The sequence below is a fragment of the Polyodon spathula genome, chromosome 29 (genome assembly GCF_017654505.1).
Source record: "Polyodon spathula isolate WHYD16114869_AA chromosome 29, ASM1765450v1, whole genome shotgun sequence".
NCBI classification, from domain to species: domain Eukaryota; kingdom Metazoa; phylum Chordata; class Actinopteri; order Acipenseriformes; family Polyodontidae; genus Polyodon; species Polyodon spathula.
In genome coordinates this window covers 1,094,918-1,111,108 of record NC_054562.1, presented here as the reverse complement: position 1 = coordinate 1,111,108, position 16,191 = coordinate 1,094,918, and the positions used below count along the sequence as shown (strand labels likewise).

General features: G+C 50.2%; 1 protein-coding gene and 1 non-coding gene across 2 annotated transcripts in view; one reads left to right on the top strand and one right to left on the bottom strand.

Moving 5' to 3' along the window:
- ndufv1 (NADH:ubiquinone oxidoreductase core subunit V1) overlaps window positions 1–16,147 on the bottom strand; it is a 16,560-nt gene extending 413 nt beyond the window's left edge. The window contains 11 exon segments of the mRNA XM_041231927.1: window positions 218–363; window positions 2,330–2,411; window positions 2,574–2,740; window positions 5,206–5,433; window positions 11,210–11,385; window positions 11,600–11,803; window positions 12,112–12,282; window positions 13,993–14,075; window positions 14,281–14,328; window positions 14,330–14,397; window positions 16,120–16,147. Coding sequence (XP_041087861.1) covers window positions 218–363; window positions 2,330–2,411; window positions 2,574–2,740; window positions 5,206–5,433; window positions 11,210–11,385; window positions 11,600–11,803; window positions 12,112–12,282; window positions 13,993–14,075; window positions 14,281–14,328; window positions 14,330–14,397; window positions 16,120–16,147 — 1,401 coding nt within the window.
- On the top strand, window positions 15,665–15,735 carry trnag-ccc. Its single transcript has one exon. It is a non-coding gene; the product is annotated as a tRNA-Gly (tRNA).
- Window positions 16,148–16,191: the final 44 nt, after the last annotated feature.

Here is a 16,191-nt window from a genome sequence, read left to right as displayed (position 1 = left end):
GAGAGAGAGAGAGAGAGTTACGTACTCAAAGAATAATAATAATAATAATAATAGTAATATTATTATTTATTTGCCAGATCCCTGCTTTATGCCAGATCCTGCTTTCATCCCCAGGCGACTCACACAGGTGTCACAGGGCAGCACAGACAGGGTTACAATGCAGGCTTCATGTTTAAACACAGGGCAGTTTTTAAATCTCCCAGTGCTCCCAGCATACCTGTACTGGCCAGGCGGCCCCGTCTCCCAGTGCGCAGATTGTATGCCCCTCGATCTGCTTGCTGATTTCCCAGATCATGTCTATCTCGGAGAGGCGAGCGTCCCCTTTCACAAAACGCCACATCATCTTATTCATCCAGTCAACCCCTGACAGACGGAGACACAGAGCAAGAGACCCCTGAGACAGAGCGAGAGGAGACCCCTCCGAGAGAGAGAGACACAGAGCGAGAGAGACCCCTGAGACAGAGCGAGAGGAGACCCCCCCGAGAGAGAGAGATGATACTCTCTCCTGGACAGTGACTCTGAAGCCAGCGGTCTCTCCCCTGAGGAGGGCTCTCCGTCTCTCTGAGAGAGGCTACTCGAGAGACCCCGATACGAGCGGGAGACCCCCCCGAGAGAGAGGACATAGATCGATGAGACCCCTCCGATCTCGATACCCAGGGGAGAGAGACCCTCTGTGTCCTTCGAGAGAGAGAGACCAGAAGCAGAGTATACCCCTCCGAGAGAGAGAGAGACACAGAGCAAGAGACCCCTGAGACAGAGCGAGAGGAGACCCCCCCGAGAGAGAGAGAGACAGAGAGAGAAAGAGCAAGAGCAAGAGACCCCTGAGACAGAGCGAGAGAGAGAGACTCCGAGAGAGAGAGAGACAGAGCGAGAGGAGACCCCCCCGAGAGAGAGAGACACAGAGCAAGAGACCCCTGAGACAGAGCGAGAGGAGACCCCCCCGAGAGAGAGAGACACAGAGCAAGAGACCCCTGAGACAGAGCGAGAGGAGACCCCCCCGAGAGAGAGAGACACAGAGCAAGAGACCCCTGAGACAGAGCGAGAGGAGACCCCCCCGAGAGAGAGAGACACAGAGCAAGAGACCCCTGAGACAGAGCGAGAGGAGACCCCCCCGAGAGAGAGAGACACGAGAGGAGACCCCTCCGAGAGAGAGAGACACAGAGCAAGAGAGTTCCCGACAGAGACTAGACATCAGAGCGCTCTCCTAAGGGGTGCTCCTCCTCTGAGAGAGGAAACGAGACCCCTGAGACAGAGCGAGAGGAGCCCCCCCCGAGAGAGAGAGACACAGAGCGAGAGGAAACTGAAGCCACTGCGGCTCAAACACAGAGACGACCCTCGCAGCAAACTAGAGGGGATCTGGAGCCAACATGGGGGAGGTAGGCTGCCAGTTTCAACACAGACTGACAGGCAGACAGACACAGCTCTCTCCCCTCTCTCCTCCTCTCCCATCTCTTCTTTCCTGCCTTCTCTGTCTGTCTCTCCTCTCCCATCTCTACCTCCTCTCTCTCTGTCAGTCTATCCCCTCTCATCCCCCTCCCTCGCTCTCTATCCCCTCATCCCCCCACCCCGAGCGAGAGGCCAGATAGGGGAGGATTGTGAAGCCGACTGTGGCTCAGGTCTCGACGACCCGCAGCAAATCTAGGGGAGAGCCGAACAGGTGGAGTAGGCGCGAGAGATGTATGGGACGAGTCTCAGCTCTCTACCCCCTCTCTCCGTCCTCCCGCAGACAGCTCCTGCCTTCTCTGTCTGCTCTGGGGGGAGCCTCCTCTCCCCTCTGTCAGTCTGTCTATCCCACCCATATCCCCCTCCCCTCCCTCTCTATCCCCTCATCCCCCCATGGGGATCCCCTCATCTCCCCTCCTCCCCCCCCCCCTCGTGTCTCTCGAGGCTCATCATTAGAGTTGGGGGAGGCTCGCTCCTCATCTAGGGGATCGCCGTCGCCTCTCTATCCCCTCTCACAACCGTGTTCGGTCTAGAGATAAGGGGGGGGGTCTCTCTCTGTCTAATTCCCTCGCTCTCTCTATCCCCTCTCATCCCCCCTCCCTGCGATCCCCTTCTCATCCCCCCCTCCCGAGATTACTCTATCTCTGGTCTGAGATCCCCCCCTCCCGGATCTCTCTATCCCTGTCATCCTCCCCCCCTCCCTCGCTCTCTCTATCCCCTCTCATCCCCCCTCCCGTCTCTCTCTCTGTCTATCCCCTCACCCCCCTCACTCTCTCTCTGTCTATCCCCTCTCATCAACACTCTCTCTCTCTCTAAATGTTTAGAAAGGGAGCAGGTTTTGAATGAGTTGTAATGGAGCAGTAGGAATGGCCCTGCAGTCCCTCACCCTCCCTGCAGGGGGTGCACTGTCCACAGCTCTCGTGCTTGTAGAACTCAATGAGGCGAGCGATCGCCTGCACGACGTCTGTCTGGAAAACAAACACAGAGAGGCCTGCTGGTCACTGCCACCACTGCTCAGCTACACGCACAACCACAAACACACACACAAACACACACCAAGACTCACACACACACACACACACACACACTCACACACAAAGACTCACACACACACACTCACACACACTCACGGATTTGTTCATGACGATGACCGCCGCAGTGCCCAGCCCGGTCTGAGCCTGGACCAGCGCATCGAAATCCATCATGACGTCATCGCACACGGAGCGCGGGATGAGGGGCGTGGAGGAGCCGCCCGGGATCACAGCCAACAGGTTATCCCAGCCGCCAATCACCCCGCCTGCACCAATCACAGAGCAGGAGGGAGGGAGAGTTATCTTTCATTCTATCACGGAAATCAAAGAGACCATACAACGATATTGCAAAGAAAATAAACAATAAAGTCCACACTAGAAGCCATGAGAGTAATCTAGTGGAGAAGGATTTCATGTTAGATTTTCGTTAGGTAATATTTTTAAATTTGTCAGTGGAATTCAATATGTTAACAAGGGAACATTATTCAGCAGCTTTCACTGGACTCTATGAAGCTGAGGGAGTTCATTCTATATAGAAGGGGTGCAATTCAATATGTTAACAAGGGAACATTATTCAGCAGCTTTCACTGGACTCTATGAAGCTGAGGGAGTTCATTCTATATAGAGGGGGTGCAATTCAATATGTTAACAAGGGAACATTATTCAGCAGCTTTCACTGGACTCTATGAAGCTGAGGGAGTTCATTCTATATAGAGGGTGTGTAATTCAATATGTTAACAAGGGAACATTATTCAGCAGCTTTCACTGGACTCTATGAAGCTGAGGGAGTTCATTCTATATAGAGGGGGTGCAATTCAATATGTTAACAAGGGAACATTATTCAGCAGCTTTCACTGGACTCTATGAAGCTGAGGGAGTTCATTCTATATAGAGGGGGTGGAATTCAATATGTTAACAAGGGAACATTATTCAGCAGCTTTCACTGGACTCTATGAAGCTGAGGGAGTTCATTCTATATAGAGGGGGTGGAATTCAATATGTTAACAAGGGAACATTATTCAGCAGCTTTCACTGGACTCTATGAAGCTGAGGGAGTTCATTCTATATAGAGGGGGGTGCAATTCAATATGTTAACAAGGGAACATTATTCAGCAGCTTTCACTGGACTCTATGAAGCTGAGGGAGTTCATTCTATATAGAGGGGGTGCAATTCAATATGTTAACAAGGGAACATTATTCAGCAGCTTTCACTGGACTCTATGAAGCTGAGGGAGTTCATTCTATATAGAGGGGGTGCAATTCAATATGTTAACAAGGGAACATTATTCAGCAGCTTTCAATGGACTCTATGAAGCTGAGGGAGTTCATTCTATATAGAGGGGGTGCAATTCAATATGATAAAAAGGGAACATTATTCAGCAGCTTTCAATGGACTCTATGAAGCTGAGGGAGTTCACTCTATATAGAGGGGGTGCAATTCAATATGATAACAAGGGAACATTATTCAGCAGCTTTCACTGGACTCTATGAAGCTGAGGGAGTTCATTCTATATAGAGGGGGTGCAATTCAATATGTTAACAAGGGAACATTATTCAGCAGCTTTCACTGGACTCTATGAAGCTGAGTGAGTTCATTCTATATAGAGGGGGTGCAATTCAATATGTTAACAAGGGAACATTATTCAGCAGCTTTCACTGGACTCTATGAAGCTGAGGGAGTTCATTCTATATAGAGGGGGTGCAATTCAATATGATAACAAGGGAACATTATTCAGCAGCTTTCACTGGACTCTATGAAGCTGAGGGAGTTCATTCTATATAGAGGGGGGTGCAATTCAATATGTTAACAAGGGAACATTATTCAGCAGCTTTCACTGGACTCTATGAAGCTGAGGGAGTTCATTCTATATAGAGGGGGTGCAATTCAATATGATAACAAGGGAACATTATTCAGCAACTTTCACTGGACACTATGAAGCTGAGTGAGTTCATTCTACATAGAGGGTGTGTGATTCAATATGTTAACAAGGGAACATTATTCAGCAGCTTTCATTGGACTCTATGAAGCTGAGGGAGTTCATTCTATATAGAGGGAATCGCAATTCAATATATTAACAAGGGAACATTATTCAGCAGCACTCACTGGACTCTATGAAGCTGAATCATTCATTATATAAGAGGTTATAGAGGGGGTGCATTCATTATGTTTAACAATGAACATTATAATCAGCATCTTTCACTGGACACTATGAAGCTGTGAGGGAAGTTCAATTCTATAATAGAAGTGGTGCAACACAATAATGTTAGACAAGGGAACATTAACACAGCCTCTCTCCCTGCTCAAACCGAGCTTGAGACTGGAATGACCATTCTATACAGAGCTGGTAGGAATTCAATATGTTAACAAAGGAACATTATTCAGCAGCTTTCACTGGACTCTATGAAGCTGAATAGTTCATTCTATATAGAGGGGGTGCAATTCAATATGTTAACAAGGGAACATTATTCAGCAGCTTTCACTGGACTCTATGAAGCTGAGGGAGTTCATTCTATATAGAGGGGGTGCAATTCAATATGTTAACAAGGGAACATTATTCAGCAGCTTTCACTGGACTCTATGAAGCTGAGGGAGTTCATTCTATATAGAGGGGGTGCAATTCAATATGTTAACAAGGGAACATTATTCAGCAGCTTTCACTGGACTCTATGAAGCTGAGGGAGTTCATTCTATAGAGGGGGGGTGTGTGTGCGTCTCTCTCTCCCCCCGTACCTGCGTGTCTCTCTATCAGCTCTCTCAGTGGCAGAGACATCTCCTCCTCCACTGTGCAGGGCTGGTTCACGTGCCCGGAGATGTTGAAGAGTTTCGTCCCAGAGTTTCTCTCGCGCCCGAAGCCCAGGAACCAGCTGCCGCCCCGGCGACAGATTGTGGGCGCCACGGCGACCGTCTCCACGTTGGCAACCGTGGTGGGACAACCGAACACTCCTGGGAGGGGCGGAACATTGGTAAATAAGACCCCCCAAAAATGAAATTTCAGGTTCCTCTAAAGGAATCGGAATTCATATTTTCAGACATCAATTTTATAATAATAACAACTGCAGCGATTATTGGACTATTTTCATTTGAAGCCGATTGAATTGAATAACAAACACACACACAGAGACTTTATATTGCAGTCCTTTGCTGTCACTCTGAGAAGTCAGATTTTTTTCTGTCTCTTTTGAATTAAGACAGAGACAGTCCTGTTGGGGCTTGTGCAAAGAGACAGACAGAGACACAGAGAGAGTCCTGTAACCGAGGACCCCAGACTCTCTCTCTCTCACTGTGTGTGGCCTCTCAAACAGAGACACCCCTAGACAGAGAGAGACACTAGTACAGATCTCACACTAGACAGACACTCTCTCTGACACACCGAGACAGACTCTCTCTCTCTCTCTCTGACACACCGAGACAGACTCTCTCTCTCTCTCTCTCTCTTGACACACCGAGACAGACTCTCTCTCTCTCTCTCTCTCAGATAGACCGGACAGACTCTCTGGCTCTCTCTCTGACAGAGAGACAGACTCCTCTCAGATACACCGAGACAGACTCTCTCTCTCTCTCTCTCTGATACACCGAGACACTCCTCTGCTCTCTCTCAGATAGACTCTCTGCTCTCTGACCGAGACCGACTCCCTCTCTCTCTCTGAATACACTTGAACACCGAGACAGACTCTCTCTCTCTCTCTCTCTCTCTCTCAGACACACCGAGACAGACTCTCTCTCTCTCTCTCTCTCTCTCACATAGACAGAGACAGACTCTCTCTCTCTCTCTGACACACCGAGACAGACTCTCTCTCTCTCTCTCTCTCTCCGAGACAGACTCTCTCTCTCAGACACACCGAGACAGACTCTCTCTCTCTCTCTCTCTCTCTCAGACACACCGAGACAGACTCTCTCTCTCTCTCTCTGACACACCGAGACAGACTCTCTCTCTCTCTCTCAGACACACCGAGACAGACTCTCTCTCTCTCTCTGACACACCGAGACAGACTCTCTCTCTCCCTCTCTCTCTCGAGAGAACACTCTCTCTCCTCCTCTCTCTCTCTCTCTCTGACTACAACAAGACAGACTCTCTCTCTCTCTCCTCACACCGAGAGAGACTCCCTCTCTCCAACCACGAGAAGACTCTCTCCTCTCTCTCTCTCGACACAGATCACTCAGGACACAGCCGAGACAGCTCTCTGCTCTCTCTCTCTCTCTCTCAGACACACCGAGACTCTCTCTCTCTCTCTCTCTCTCTCAGACACACCGAGACAGACTCACTCTCTCTCTCAGATACACCGAGACAGACTCTCTCTCTCTCTCTCTCTCTGACACACCGAGACAGACTCTCTCTCTCTCTCTCTCTCTCAGACACACCGAGACAGACTCTCTCTCTCTCTCTGACACACCGAGACAGACTCCCTCTCTCAGACACACCGAGACAGACTCTCTCTCTCTCTCAGACACACCGAGACAGACTCTCTCTCTCTCTCTCTCTCAGACACACCGAGACAGACACTCTCTCTCTCTCTCTCAGACACACCGAGACAGACTCTCTCTCTCTCTCTCTCTCTCTCTCGAGAACACCGTGACAGACTCTCCACTCTCTCTCTCTCTCTCTCTCTGACACACCGAGACAGACTCTCTCTCTCTCTCTCTCTCTCAACACAGAGACAGACGAGGTCTCTCTCTTCACCCAGACACACCTAACAGACTCTCTCTCTCTCTCTCTCCTCTCTCTCAGACCGACCGAGACAGACTCTCTCCTCTCTCTCTCAGACAAACACCGAGACAACTCTCTCTCTCCTCTCCCCGAGACAAAGACTCTCTCTCTCTCTCCTCTCAGACACCCGAGACAGACTCTCAACTCTCTCCTCACTCACTCTCGTCTCTCCTCTCTCTCTCTCTCAGACTCTCTACACAGAAACCAAACCGAGACGACAGACTCCTCTCTCTCCACCAGAGACAGACACACAGAGACCGACTCTCTCTCTCTCTCTCTCTCAGACCCACCGTACAGAAACAAAACTCTGTCTCAAACATCTCAAAACAGACAAACCAAACAAACCTCCTTCTCTCATCTCTCTCTCAGACTCTTCTCTCTCTCTCTCTCTCTCTCAGACACACCGATGAACACATGACCGAGCACCGACTCTCTCTCTCCTCGAGAGAGACTCTCTCTCCGTGAGCTCTGACTCACTCTCTCACACTCTCTCTCTCAGACACACTCCGAGACAGACTCTTCTCTGGCTCTCTCCTCTGAGACACAACCGAGACAGACTCTCCGGCGAGAGATATCCTCTCCTCTCTGTCCCCCTGTCACCGACTCTCTTCTCTCTCTCTCTCTCTCTCTCTGACACCACCGAGACAGCTCTCTCTCTCTCTCTCTCTCTCTGACACACCGAGACAGCTCTCTCTCTCTCTCTCTCTCTCTGACACACCGAGACAGACTCCTCTCTCTCTCTCGTCACACTCTCAGACAACCAACCGAGACAGACTCTCTCTCAACTCCGAAGACAGACTCTCATGACAAACAAACCCGAAGACATCACTCTCTCTCTCAGACACACCGAGACAGACTCTCTCTCTCAGACTCACTCTCTCTCTCTCTCTCTCTCTCTCTCAGAGTGTGACTCCTCTCGTCTGGAAGAAGAGAGACACAGACTCCTCTCTCTCTCTTCCTCTCATCTCTCTCAGACACCAGACCGAGACAGACTCTCTCTCCTCTCTCTCTCACTCTGAGACCCCGAGACGAGACTCTCTCCTGGACTCTCAGACAAACACCGAGACTCTCTCTCTCTCTCTCTCTCTCTCTCTCAACAGACACAACGAGACAGAGACAGACTCTCCTCGTCCTGGACTACTCTCTCTCTACACCAACCGAGACAGACTACTCTCCACTAGACTCTTCGTCGAGACTCCTCCTCTCTCAAGACAAGGGTGACCGAGACAGACTCTCAATCTCTCCTCTCTCTCCCAAACCAACACCGAGAACAAGAGACTCTCTCTCTCTCTCCTCTCTCTGACACACACCGAGACAGACTCTCTCTCTCTCTCTCTCAGACACACCGAGACAGACTCTCTCTCTCTCTCTCTCTCTCTCAGACACACCGAGACAGACTCTCTCTCTCTCTCTCTCTCTCCGACACACCGAGACAGACTCTCTCTCTCTCTCTCTCTCTCAGACACACCGAGACAGACTCTCTCTCTCTCTCTCTCACACCGAGACAGACGAGACTCTCTCTCTCTCTCTCTCTGACACACCGAGACAGACTCTCTCTCTCTCTCTCTCTCTGACACACCGAGACAGACTCTCTCGGAGACCCCTCTCTCTCTCTCTCTCACGAGAGAGAGAGAGACTACTCTCTCATCTCTCACACACGAGACAGACACTACTCTCTCTCTCCTCTCTCTCTCGCTCTCATACCACCTTAGACAGACTCTCTCTCTCTCTCAGAAGTGACTCAGACACACCGATCTCTCTCTCTCTCTCTCTCAGACACACCGAGACAGACTCTCTCTCTCTCTCTCTCTCTCCGAGACAGACTCTCTCTCTCAGACACACTCTCTCTCTCTCTCTCTCTCAGACACACCGAGACAGACTCTCTCTCTCTCTCAGACACACCGAGACAGACTCTCTCTCTCTCTCTCTCTCACACCGAGACAGACTCTCTCTCTCTCTCTCTCTCTGACACACCGAGACAGCTCTCTCTCTCTCTCTCTCTGACACACCGAGACAGAACTCTCTCTCTCTCTCTCTCTCTCTAACTCTCTCTCTCCTCCTCAGCCAGAGACCCCGGAGAACAGACTCTCTGTCTCCTGCTCTCTCTCTCCGAGACAGTCTCTCTCTCTCTCTCTCTCTCAGAGACACACCGCGACAGACTCTCTCTCTGTCTCTCTGCAGACACAGAGAACACACCCGAGACAGACTGCTCTCTCTGAGAGACACCGAGACACAGCTCTCTCGGTGCAAGACGGTCACAACCGAGACAGACTGTCTCTCTTCCTCTTCTCTCTCTCAGACCAACCGACGACTCTCTCCTCTCTCTCTCAGACACACCGAGACAGACTCTCTCTCTCTCTCTCTCTCTGACACACCGAGACAGCTCTCACCTCTCTGCTCATCTCTCTCTTGACACAACACCGAGACAGACTCCTCTCTCTCTCTCTCAGACACACCCGAGAGACTCTCTCTCCTCTCTGACACAGCCGATAGTCAACACCGAGACAGACCTCTCTCTCTCTCTCTCTCTCTCAGACACACCGAGACAGACTCTCTCTCTCTCTCTCAGACACACCGAGACAGACTCTCTCTCTCTCTCTCTCAGACACACCGAGACAGACTCTCTCTCTCTCTCTCTCCCACAGACACCCCCAGACACACTCTCAGATCTCTCTCTCTCTCTCAGACACACCGAGACAGACTCTCTCTCTCTCTCTCAGACCCACCGAGACTCTCTCTCTCTCTCAGACTCACCCTCAGACTCAGTCTACCGACCTCTCTCTCAGACTCTCAAAACAAGACCGAGACAGACCTCCTCTCTCTCTCTCTCTCTGACACACTCAGCCAACACCGAACAGACTCTCTCTCCTCTCTCCTCTCAGACAGACGAGACAGACTCTCCTCTAGAGACTCTCTCACTCTCTCAGACACACCGAGACTCTCTCTCTCTCTCAGACACACCGAGACAGACTCTCTCTCTCTCTCTCTCTCAGACACACCTCTCTCTCCGCTTCTCTCTCAGAGAGGGCACAGTGGTCAGACGCTCTGTCCTGAGACGAACTCAGAGTCTCGAACACACCGACTCTCTCTCTCTCTCAGACACACCGAGACAGACTCTCTCACACACACTCTCTCTCTCTCTCTCTCTCTCAGACACACCGAGACAGACTCTCTCTCTCCTCACACCGAGACACACTCACTTCTCTCTCTCCTCTCTCTCTCCTCTCCTCTCTCAGACACACTGAGCGAGAGAGACTCTCTCTCCTCTCTCTACCTCTCATGAGACTCTCTGCGAGGCTCTCCTCTCAGACACGAAACCGAGACAGAGACTCTCTCCGGAGTCTCTCTCAGACACACCGAGACAGACTCTCTCTCTCTCTCAGACACACCGAGACAGACTCAGACTCTCTCTCTCTCTCTCAGACACACCGAGACAGACTCTCTCTCTCTCAGACACACCGAGACAGACTCTCTCTCTCTCTCTCACACACACAAACAGACTCTCTCTCTCTCTCAGACACACCGAGACAGACTATCTCTCTCTCTCTCTCTCTCTCTCTCTCTCTCCTAGACACACCGATACAGACTCTCTCGATCTCTTCTCGCTCCTCTATCCCTCCTCTCTCAGACACACCAGAGACACCCTCTCTCATCTCAGACAAACCACAAACTGTACTCCTCTCTCTCTCAACCCTGACTCTCTCTCTCTCAGACACACCGAGACAGACTCTCTCTCTCTCACTCTCTCCCTCAGAACACCCACCGAGGACAGACGCACCTCTCCTCGGAGACGGACACACCGAGACAGACTCTCTCTCTCTCTCTCTCTCTCCTCAGACAACAACCGCTTCTCTCTCCTTGACTCTACTCCTCTCTCCTCTCCTCCACCGTCGCTCCTCTCAGACTCTCCGTCTCTCTCAGACTCACAGCACATCATTCGTCTGACTCTCCCATCCTCTCTCTCGAGACACATCACAAATCGAATCCAACCCCGGCTCACGGAGTCTCAATCCTCGCCGGTCGCCTCTCAAGGTGGCTGCTGGAGTCTGGGCTTGCCCTGCTTCCCCTCCAGAGACTCGATCAGCGCCGTCTCCTCCCCGCAGATGTACGCTCCGGCGCCCCGAGCCACGATCACATCGAAATCAAACCCCGAGCCACAGGCATCCCGCCCACGACAAGTGGAGGAGGAGCAATCAAGTGCACGGCTGGTACCATGGGCACTAGAGCCTGAGAGAGAGAGAGAGAGAGAGATCAAACCCCGAGCCACAGGCAGAGAGAGAGAGAGAGAGAGAGAGAGAGAGAGAGAGAGACTAGAGGACACACACACAGTGGAGGAGGAGATGTCATTGCCACAGAGAGAGCCGATAGACACACACGCAGGGACGGAGAGAGACAGAGAGATTGAGTAACACAACACACTCTCTCCAGGTCAGTGGTACCTGCAGGTTGGACGCCTCATTGTAGAACTCTCCTCGGATGTAGATGTACGCTGCACGGGCCCCCATCGCTCGGCCCGCCACCAGACAGCCCTCCACCAGCTTGTGAGGGTCGTGTCTCAGGATCTCCCTGTCCTTGCATGTGCCGGGCTCCCCCTCATCTGCATTCACTACCAGGTACTTGGGACTGGAGGGCAGACAGAGAGAGAGAGGGGGTGAGACAGAGAGAGGAGAGACAGGGGAGAGGGGGTGAGAGACGAGAGAGAGACAGAGGAGAGGGGGTGAGAGACAGAGAGGAGGTGAGACAGAGAGGAGAGAGGAGAGATAGGGGAGAGGGGGTGAGACAGAGAAAGAATGAGACACAGAGAGAGAGGGTCGGGGTCAGCGTGTGTGCAAGCGTCAGGGTCGGGGTCAGCGTGTGGGCGAGCGTCAGGGTCGGGGTCAGCGTGTGGGCGAGCGTCAGGGTCGGGGTCAGCGTGTGTTTTGGGGTCTCACCGGCCGTCGCTCGGCTTGTTCATGAAGCCCCACTTCATGCCTGTAGGGAAGCCGGCCCCCCCTCTCCCTCGGAGCCCCGACACCTTCACCTCCTGCAGGATCCACTCCGGACCCTTCAGGAGAATCTCTTTCGTCTTGAACCAGTCACCCCGAGACTGAGCACCCCTCAACCTGAGAGAGAGACAGAGAGAATATATCACACACAGTCACCTCGAGAGAGACAGAGAGAATATATCACACACAGTCACCTCGAGAGAGACAGAGAGAATATATCACACACAGTCACCTCGAGAGAGACAGAGAGAATATATCACACACAGTCACCCCGAGACAGACAGAGAGAATATATCACACACAGTCACCCCGAGACAGACAGAGAGAACATATCACACACAGTCACCCCGAGACTGAGCACCCCTCAACCTGAGAGAGAGACAGAGAGAATATATCACACACAGTCACCCCGAGACAGACAGAGAGAACATATCACACACAGTCACCCCGAGACAGATAGAGAGAATATATCACACACAGTCACCCCGAGACAGACAGAGAGAATATCACACACAGTCACCCCGAGACAGACAGAGAGAATATATCACACACAGTCACCTCGAGAGAGACAGAGAGAATATATCACACACAGTCACCCCGAGAGAGACAGAGAGAATATATCACACACAGTCACCCCGAGACAGACAGAGAGAATATATCACACACAGTCACCCCGAGACAGACAGAGAGAAAATATCACACACAGTCACCCCGAGACAAGAATATATCACACACAGTCACCCCGAGACAGACAGAGAGAATATATCACACACAGTCACCCGAGACGAGACCTGAGAGAGAGACAGAGAGAATATATCACACACAGTCACCCCGAGACAGACAGAGAGAACATATCACACACAGTCACCCCGAGACTGAGCACCCCTCAACCTGAGAGAGAGACAGAGAGAATATATCACACACAGTCACCCCGAGAGAGATAGAGAGAACATATCACACACAGTCACCCCGAGACAGATAGAGAGAATATATCACACACAGTCACCCCGAGACAGACAGAGAGAATATATCACACACAGTCACCCCGAGACAGATAGAGAGAACATATCACACACAGTCACCCCAGATAGAGAGAACATATCACACACAGTCACCCGAGACAGATAGAGAGAACATATCACACACAGTCACCCCGAGACAGATAGAGAGAACATATCACACACAGTCACCCCGAGACAGATAGAGAGAACATATCACACACAGTCACCCCGAGACAGATAGAGAGAACATATCACACACAGTCACCCCGAGACAGATAGAGAGAACATATCACACACAGTCACCCCGAGACAGATAGAGAGAACATATCACACACAGTCACCCCGAGACAGATAGAGAGAACATATCACACAGTCACCCGAGACAGATAGAGAGAACATATCACACACAGACAGACAGAGAGAGAACATATCACACACAGTCACCCCGAGACAGATAGAGAGAACATATCACACACAGTCACCCCGAGACAGATAGAGAGAACATATCACACACAGTCACCCCGAGACAGATAGAGAGAACATATCACACACAGTCACCCCGAGACAGATAGAGAGAACATATCACACACAGTCACCCCGAGACAGATAGAGAGAACATATCACACACAGTCACCCTGAGACAGATAGAGAGAACATATCACACACAGTCACCCCGAGACAGATAGAGAGAACATATCACACACAGTCACCCCGAGACAGATAGAGAGAATATATCACACACAGTCACCCCGAGACAGATAGAGACACTCTCTCTCACCCCTAGACAGACTCTCGCCTCTAGACAGACACACACTGTCACTCTCACCTCCAGTCATGGCGTCCGTACAGGTTAGTGAAGATCCGATCCTGATCCTTCAGAGGCCCGAAATGAGTCTTCTTGGGTTTGTCCTGGAGAGAGAGAGGGATGGAGGGGAACAGAGGGAGAAAGGAGAAGGGAGAGGGAGATTGAGAGAGGACGGGAAGGCTCAGTGCAGGACCGCCGATTCCATCATGCCAAGAAAGCACCCTCGAATGACAACGACAAAACCCAGCCAGGACCAGCGTCCCTCTCCGGCGTGCGTGTGTGTATGTGTGTGCGTGTCTCCCCTCCTACCTGCTGGGCAGCGGCGCTGTTGGACCGGGTCAGAACCAGCCCGCACGGTGCGGAGGGAGGCTGAGTCCGGAGTCCCGAACCCAAGATAATCCGACGAACCGCGAACATCGTGCAGAACTGAGAGAGAGAGAGAGGAGAGAGGGAGAGGGAGGGAGAGGGAGAGGGGGAGGGGAGAGGGAGAGGGAGGGGGAGAGGGAGAGGGAGAGAGAGAGAGAGAGGGGAAAGAGGAGAGAGGGGGAGGGGGGGAGAGGAGAGGGGGAGGGGGAGAGGAGAGGGGGGAGGGGAGAGGGGGGGAGGGGAGGGGGAGAGGGGAGGGAGAGGGAGGGGGAGAGGGGAGGGGGAGGGGGGAGAGGGGAGAGGGAGGGGGGGGGGAGAGAGTTCAGCCCTTCCAGGGGGAGAAGGGGAATGGTATTTCACAAATCCAAACAATTGTCTGTAAAAATATTGTGCATAAAAATAATTTCAAAAACTGCCAAATAACATCGAATCCCAAAGCGTGCACATTTAACATCGACAGCGCGTTTAACTGTTAGACTTAAAACGCTGTCGAACAAAACTGCCGTCGATATTAATATTAATAACGATCATCAATATTATATAATTCGCGTTACACAACAGAGCTCGCCCTGTCCTCTATTACAAAACCCCAGCGACAGCCTAATTAAACACCATTACAAACAGTAATATAGATAGATAGATAGATAGATAGACAAATAGAGAAAAAACATTCCAAATTCAATTGCAGTTTTGCAAAAAAAAAAACATCCTGAAGTTTATTTCAGTTTATTTTGTAACAACCTTGACTCGACTCAGCTCTCAGTTCTGCAAGCACAGTCTGCACCGGCACCGGAAACACCACAGAGACTCTCTCTCCGCGTCGTAGAGCGGCAGCGTGGTTCGCGGTCCTCCGAGCGCCCGTCTCTTGGGTCTTTGCTTGCAAACGCTGAGATTGTGGACGCAGGAGATAATTTTGGGGGTCGTGAGCAGCTCTCTCTATGAACAAAGTGTGTGTTTATTTTTGAGAGAGAGAGATTGATTGATTGATTGATTGATTGATTGATAGCTACTGCAGGTAATTCTGTCAGAGCTAGCCAGTGCTTTCAAGGGCAATGTTTGAGTCTCATTCGGACCCGAGAAACTGTCTGTTTTGGTCTTTTTTTGTTGCAATAAAAACTTGAACCCTGGACCCTCAGATTAAAAGTCTGATGCTCCGTACGGGCCAGCTCGCATTTTAAATATTTATATTTTCTTCTTCCAAATAAAAACTAGCCATTGAAAATAAATGCAGTTAATTACCTCCCATTTAAAAAATAATTCTGTATTGACACCTGTACTTCATATATATATATATAGTATCTATAGTAGAGGGGACCCTCTGTGAGGCGCGCCAGTGGTGTAGGGGTATCATGCAAGATTCCCATTCTTGCGACCCGGGTTCGAGTCCCGGTTGGCGCACGTCTTTCTTTCCCCTTTTTTTTTTGGTTTTTCTTCTTAATTTCTATCGGCCTTTTCAAACTTAAAAAAAAAAAAAGGATTTTTATACATTTGACGCAAAAATATATCAGTCTATCTATCTGTCTATCTATCTTCTAGTAGAAATCTTTATAATATTAAAATTTTTGTGGTCCCAAAATTAATATTAATAATAATAATCGTCATATTATATATATATATATATATATATATATATATATATATATATATATATATATATATATATATACATATACATATATATATATATATATGTATATATTTTGTAATATTTAGCGCCACGCTCGATATATATGTATATATAGTTGGCGTTATTAGCGCCACGCTCTAACCAACTGAGCTAACCGGCCTTCGCTATACCGCTCCTTTTCATATCAACTTTTAAGTAATAATTAAACATAATTTAAAAAAATAATG